This window comes from Curcuma longa, chromosome 11, assembly GCF_044706935.1.
Source record: "Curcuma longa cultivar G26 ecotype Majalengka, Jawa Barat chromosome 11, ITB_CL_G26_1.1, whole genome shotgun sequence".
NCBI lineage: Eukaryota > Viridiplantae > Streptophyta > Magnoliopsida > Zingiberales > Zingiberaceae > Curcuma > Curcuma longa.
In genome coordinates, this window is record NC_133871.1 from 1,650,300 (window position 1) to 1,657,558 (window position 7,259).

Here is a 7,259-nt window from a genome sequence, read left to right on the forward strand (position 1 = left end):
CAACGCTGCAGATCTCTAGCTAAACTTCTGTAGTTCAACAAGATAGGTAGGCGGTTAAGACCGAGTACAATTAGCTAAAAGTCAACGGATTAGATCTCCAACAAGTTGTCAATCTCTTGATGAATAATATATGAAAATTCATGAGGAACTAATACAAAGTTTGTAGTTGACAATGTATTAATTTTTAATTAATTAAACTAACTAAACAGATAATTATGAGAGAATTAGTGGGTCATCAATTTTAATCTTATTTTTAATTAAAGTCCACTATTTGAGCACAAGGAATGCCTAGACGTTGACTTAAGCGTATATATTAGAATATAGTGATTAGGGTTTTACAAGCCACATGATGTTTGAGCAGTATATATAATTTTATTTTCTTGGATTAATTAATTATTTATTTGTGGGTAAAATATGTCTACAATTATTATTTTTTAAAAAATAAAAATATTTTTTTAATTTTAGATATAATTACATTAATCATATTGACTTTTAGTTTAAAGATTAATTATGTGTTTATTATAGGTGATGAGGCTTTATGTTGGCTCATATAGTTTATGAGTTAGAGTGGCGAGTTTATTAAAAAAGAATATAAAATATTCAATTTTAATAGTTGAATTTTAGATTAAAAGAATATTTAAATATTAATTTATCAAAGTTGAATTTTAATATAATTATATTCTCCAAAGCTAAAATATAATTTTAGCTAGAGTATTTATAACACCCGGATATTAAAATTTTGCCCATTTCTTCCAAAAAATCACAGTAGAATTATGAGCAATTCAGTGTAGCCTATAAAAGAACCTATTAGCATCTACTTGGCTTGCTTTTCCACTATAAGGTCAAATAAAAGCAAACATAGAGAAGAAACTGATTTTTTTTCTTCATCGAAGGTATGACGATGAATTTTTATTCAAATGGCTAAAAATCATATTTATCATTTTGAGTCAAACATATCATGAATCAATTAATTATCAACATAGCTACCATGGTTCTCAAGAACAGTCGCAGCAGTCGTCACGGACTTTACAATTCTAGTTCCAATTCGTTTCATGAAATGGTCATGACACAGATTTATATATATATATATATAGGATGATAATAATCAAAACTAATTAAAATTTAATTTAATTGAATTTATTTAGATAAATAATAATATAATTAATAATTAATAAGAAAATAAATTTGTATGATGATATAAAATTTATTAGATTTTAAAAAAATATATATTTTAATAAGATAAATCAATTAGGCTTTGAAAAAGCCTATTTGAACTTTCCTATTTAAGTTAGGAATTGATTAAGACTATAAACCTATGTTTGTTAATCAAAATCTAAGTTTTGATTAAACAATCACAAATCCTGACCTAAATCACAGCCGTCGGCCTTCTCATGAGCGTTTACGCATCCCACCATCGCTATTTTGCCTATGCCCATGAGCCGTCCAATCAGGCCACACTAAGGAGTGCCTCCGATGTCGTTCGATTCCTCTGTGGCAATCATCACCGTTCTCCATTCCCTTCCTCTATACGGAGCCAAACCCATAAATCTCACGGAAAATCCTTGCTCTTCCTTATTCAAGGCTGGAAAATCCTAAATCTCCGTTCATCCCATTTCGAATCAATAAGAAGCAGCGACGCCAAGACACGTTGTTCCAGAGACGTCAAGAAGCCGGAGCCTTCTTCTTCCTCCGTTCTGTCCGTTCTGTTCCATGCCCGTTTTTTTTTTTTTTTTTTTGCCATTATAATGCCCAAGAACATCATCCCATAGCAAGCAACAGTATTTATTGGAACTTTGGCACGGCATGAGGCATTCCCATGCCAAAATGCCCGTTCTAACCATTCCATGTTCGTTCTAATGAACCCTGATAACTACTGACTTCCTGATTCTAACCCTAAAATCTATGTGACCATTATGACCACACTATTTTCCAATCTTCAAGGTTGATTGATCCCAATCAGACTTGTTGAGCTTGATTCAGATTCACAACCACAATCCTTTTTTCTCCAGAGAAACAAGCATCTATAATAGTATCAAATATGTGGTTATTTGAATTGACCTTTTCGGCATTAAAATCGTTGAGCATAGTACGACGACGACGTGGGATGTTTTCATCCTTGTTATAGCGGGTTTACTATAAATCCTATTAGAAAGTGCTCTGAGTTCGTAAAAATCTCTCTTTTTTAATTCCTCTAACTAATAGATCAAGGTAATGACAACCGAAACCTGCATCAGATGAAAACTTACTGTTCCTCACTGCGAATATTTTGATATTGCTTCTCAAGTTCATCCATCTCTTCATCTATTTGCTTCTCATTTTGTTCTGCAACACTTGCTTCATTTTCATCCTCAAATCCATCCATCTCTTCGTCTGTTTGCCTCCCATCTTCTTCTGTATCACTTGTTTCATCATCATCATCCTCATCCTCCTGCTAGGGCAGAATTCAAGTTTCCCAAATGAGCAAAAGCAGAATAGAAAAGATATGACTGTCTAAAACAATTAGAACCAAGATTACCAATTCATCTTCCGAAAGACTTTCATCCCCAGATGCGCTGCCGTCCTCATCCGGTAGTTGCTGCTCCATTCTCTTAAAAGGAAAGCCCATCCCACCATCAGAATCGCTCTCTTCTTCCGCCATATGTTGACTCTCCACATCAATCGCGTTGTGTGATTTTCCCATCGCCAACGGAGAAAGCGACGGAAGGAGAAGGAGAAGGCAGCGCGGTCGGAATAATCTGCTGCTGTAGAAGCTCACGGAAAATAGAAGACGGCGCCGCCGCCGATGGAGGTGGAGTGCGCCGCGGGAAGATATCGGGGGATATCGAAACCCTTCAACCGGATCGGTTCAATATGTACTAATTCCTCCCCTACGCTGTCTGGAAACGGCGTTTAGGCTGCTGTCCCCGTTTCCTGAAACGTTTCCATCCCAGGAGACTTACCAGAAACGGCCAATGGAGAAGACACGGCGTCGGGGCTTGGTGAGAAGAGCAGACACGGCGTCGTCGGGGGCCTCGGGGCCGTATGGTGGAGGAAAGGCGAGGAAGGGGAAAAAGAAGAGAAGAGGGGACGGCGCTTCCTGGGTTCGTGAGGGAAGGAGACGCGCGGCTCCTTCTCCCGACAGCAGCAGGGTGGCTACGATCTGCGGCTGAGCGCGATGGCAAGGCGGCAGAAGATGAGAGAGAGGAGAAGAGGTGAAGGTGGGGTTTGGCTTCGCGTTGGCAGCCCCTCCGGTCGGCGTCGACGGCGAGAAGCAGAGACGCTGCGGCGCAACGAACAACAGAACAGAAGAAAAAGGGCTGCGGCGCGATTGGGAAACCTACCGGGCTGTAGCTTCTTTTATAATCCTAATGGGTTTGGGTTTAAACCATTAAGCCATTAATTCAATAAACCTCATCCACTAACCAATTAAATCCACTAAACCTCCTAACTCTAAAATTAAAATTTAATTGATCAAATCCCATCCACATTAGATTTATTTAATTAACCCCTCCTAAATTAAAGTTAAGGCTATTTAACTTTAGGTCTTTGACATTGTAGGTTTTTGACGTTTCCAAAAACCGGAAACTTCAACTAGTGCCGTTTCCCATTTCCGTTTCCGCGTTTCCCGTTTCCCGTCTCCAAGTTTCCAGACAGCATAGTTCCTCCCCGGTTTCATTTGAACTGGGTCGGCCCGGGTCAGTTGATACGGCTCGGCCCCGGTTTGAATCAATCTAACTAAATTCTAATCAATCTTAAATTCAATATCCACACTAAAATAAGCCTAGTTAAGTTTAACTCATGTACCATTAAATCAGTAAATAATTTACATATCAAGATGTATAAGTGAAGGAGCAAATCAATCAATATTTTCTCAAACGAAGCCACAATCAATATCTACATATCTATATCTATGTATAAACTCTTTTGCAATTCTGTTCTGTCATAACCAACTCAACTATACTCCAGGGCTATATCTATATATACACATACTACACTACGTTCACTCATTAAGCAATGGATAAGAGGATATACTATGTCCACTCATCGAGTAATACATATGATGCTATTTATATTGATACCATTGGTATCCGATCATCTCAGGTCAATAGAACATAATTACGTGGCTCAATCCCATGCTCGAGCTCGAGTCCGAATGGGTTGTGCACCTGAGCATTGATCGCCCAAGCACTCACGCGTCGAACTCTTGAGCACTCGAGCGCTCGACCTACATGGGTCAATCTTCAACCAGAGCTCGAACCCGAACCCCTAATGGATTACACACCTGAGCTCAAGCACCTGAGTGTTGATCGCCCAAGCGCCAAACTCTCGAGCACCCACACACTTGGGAACTTGAGCTTGAATGCTCGACCACCCAAGTGTCTAGAAGTTAAGGATTTGGGAGCCTAAACTTGAATACACTCAGGAGTCTATTGATATCCAATATGTCCCAGGTCAGTAGGACACACCTGCATAGCTCAATACTGAGCCCGAATGGATTGCACACCTGAGCATCTAGGCGCACCAAGTGCTAATCACCCAAGCATTGATTGCCCGAGCACCTGAGCGCTAATCACCCATCACCTGAGCATCGAACTCCTGAGTGCTCGAGTGCTTGAGCGCCAAATTGCCTAAGCGCCCAGTCACTCGAGAACCTAAGCCTAAATGCCCGACCATCCTAGTGCTTAGAAGTTGAGGATTCTGTTGCTAGAGCCCGAATATATCCGAGAGCTGAAGACTTTAAGAGCCCAAACTCAAATACGTAATTGACAAATATAGAAGTAGGTGTAACAATCATCTCATTATGGCATGACAATTATAGTTATTATGAAATGGAGGTGCTGGTTACAAAAGAGGTGCAACCCTTGAGAAAAAGCAGTACAGTTTGTCATAATTCGATATCAACTTCAAAGAGGTACATGATTCTATGCCATCTCATCTATTTGCTACTCTCTTTTCTATCTCAAAGGTCTGACTTGAGCATCATAAGGGCCTCATCGAGGTTCACCTCGACCCCCTTCTACTCTTCTCCTTGTGAACGCAGAACAGTGACAATCAACGCATCGTCCTAATCCTTGTTCGGCAATCAACTACTTCTTCATTGTTGACTTGTCATTTCGCAAGTGCTGCTAACTTGTTCAAACTCTCTACTAGTCATCAACCTATCTCGATCAATCAGATCGTAAATGGCTACTTCATTATCTCAATTCAGTATGTCCTATCTCGATCATAAACTATTTGATTGGAATAAGCTCACATGTTGTTAACACAATAACCATATTATCCATCTCTACATTCTAGTTAACTATAACTAGCAGAACCCGAAACACTAATTTGGATTGCTACATCACGAGAACTTATTGTTCAATATTAATGTACCTTGAGCATCAGATGATAGACCATTCACTAATGCACCCTTAAGATAATTTAGAATAATCAAGTCGATCAGGGACAGATCTCGGAATTAGAGATGAACTGGGCTGAGCTTTGAATGTGAAAAAAGTGAATTAAGTACCAAAATAAAACAAAAAATTAGTTCTTTTTTATGTCAAATTATAGGCTATAAAATACTTATGTAAATTGTTTTTAAATTGGATTAGAGCCCAAAACAACTCTATGATCTCTGATTTCATGGATATAATTTATATTTTATCTGACATTGGCATTGCGCTGTAATGAGTTGAAGAATTTTTTTTCAATATACAATACATTGGCACATATTCTATCTCACACATATTGAGGTATATTTATTTTATTTTAATATATATGATTAATTTGACTAATTAAATCTTTCTTACTCATTTTTTTAGATTCTACTCTGGGTTAAGACAAGTTGATACTTTTTACTTATATTTCATATTTATTAGAAAATCATTTTTGATAAATTGAATTATAAATGTAACTTAAAATTAATGGGATTATAATATATAATTATCTCAAAAGATTAATTTATATATATATACATATATTAGGATTTCTGAAGAGAAAATTTTTTATTAATATAATAAAAAATTATAATTATAAAAGAGGAAAAAAAATCTTTTTTAGTAATGAAAGTGTTTTGAATTAAAAATAATAATAATTACATAAGATACTTGCAATATGAAATGATAATAAAAATAATAATATTAAAAATGCTCGGTTAAATTTAAACAATATATCTATTGACAACTTGAGATAGGGATAATTAATGCAAGATCTTTCTCCTGCATGATTTGACAAGGAGTAAATGAATGTAAGATTTTTTCATGGCACATTTGGTTCGCTGTGGGATTTGAAGTAAATGATTTAACATGCATAATTTTTTTTGGACTGGGCTATAGCCCAGGACGGGCCTAATGTAAATCCGTCTCTGAAGTTGATCATAATATGATTTCTTAAAAAAACTATCATAGAGGGTAACACATTATGACAACCACAAGTGATATTAAGGTGTTTCATCTAGTGATAAAGTTTTGATAACATGTCAACCGAGATCCATTGCGACAAAGATCAAGATGATGATGACTTGCCTCCACAAGTGCGGTGTGGTAGTAAAACACTCAAAGAAACAATAGAAGACTAGAGTTGAAATCTCAAATAAGATAAATATCTTAGAGGTCCACTTCTGAATATGCATCAGCTTTGCTTGAGACTTATTTAGTAGGCGAATTAGGACGAACACTGTTTACCTTTAAGACACCTAAATTATAAAAAAAATGGTATTTTACTTAACAATGTCCCTGACTTTTGCTAATACATAAAATCATGCACCTCTTTCCAAAAATCTCTCTCCCTCTACACTTTTGTGACTCACTCAAGTACAAAAGTACATTTAAAATCTTGAAAAATGAATAAATCTTATAGGGTTTTGTTATAGGGTTTTGAAAGCACTGCTTCTCTCTCTCTCTCTCTCTTATATATATATATGGTGGAATCGAGATTGAAGGATATGATTCTCAAGACAATTTCAAAAATATAATAGTCTTAATTTGAATCAAATTTGATAAGTCTAAGGTTATAAGTGAATTTTGGTCAAAACTCGCTAACGGTATCATTCGTAAATTTTGGCCACAACTTACTTATGACCTTAGATGCATTCGAATCAATCCAAACCAGAACTAATACACTCTTAGGACTCTTTTGAGTCTTACCATCTTTCAAACATTAATTCCATAACTTAGATAGCATACACTGAGTTTCTAAAATTTAAACAATTTTATGTAAATTTGACACAAACTCATTAGTGAACTTAGGCATATCATATTCACTCAACAACGATATAAATGTATTCTTAGGACTCT

General features: G+C 36.4%; 1 protein-coding gene across 2 annotated transcripts; it reads right to left on the reverse strand.

Annotated features, from left to right (window-relative positions):
• Positions 1-2,183: 2,183 nt before the first annotated feature.
• LOC141842391 (uncharacterized) lies at positions 2,184-2,652 on the reverse strand. 2 transcript variants are annotated; one of them, XM_074730601.1, is made up of 2 exons: positions 2,516-2,652; positions 2,184-2,431 (listed from the first exon to the last, which is right to left on the reverse strand). In XM_074730601.1, the coding sequence occupies exons 1-2, from the start codon at positions 2,636-2,638 to the stop codon at positions 2,243-2,245; spliced, it is 312 nt and encodes a 103-aa protein (XP_074586702.1). In that variant the 5' UTR covers positions 2,639-2,652; the 3' UTR covers positions 2,184-2,242. The 2 variants fall into 2 exon arrangements, with proteins under 2 accessions (XP_074586702.1, XP_074586703.1); XM_074730602.1 differs by having other exon boundaries at positions 2,196-2,428.
• Between the last annotated feature and the right edge of the window lie 4,607 nt (positions 2,653-7,259).

Bases quoted from the DNA above. Each gene is read 5' to 3' on its own strand.
- LOC141842391 (XM_074730601.1), bottom strand. From the start codon at position 2,638: ATGGCGGAAGAAGAGAGCGATTCTGATGGTGGGATGGGCTTTCCTTTT. The intron at 2,432-2,515 runs GTAATCTTGGTT...ATTCTGCCCTAG, and splicing joins GTCTTTCGGAAGATGAATTG to CAGGAGGATGAGGATGATGA.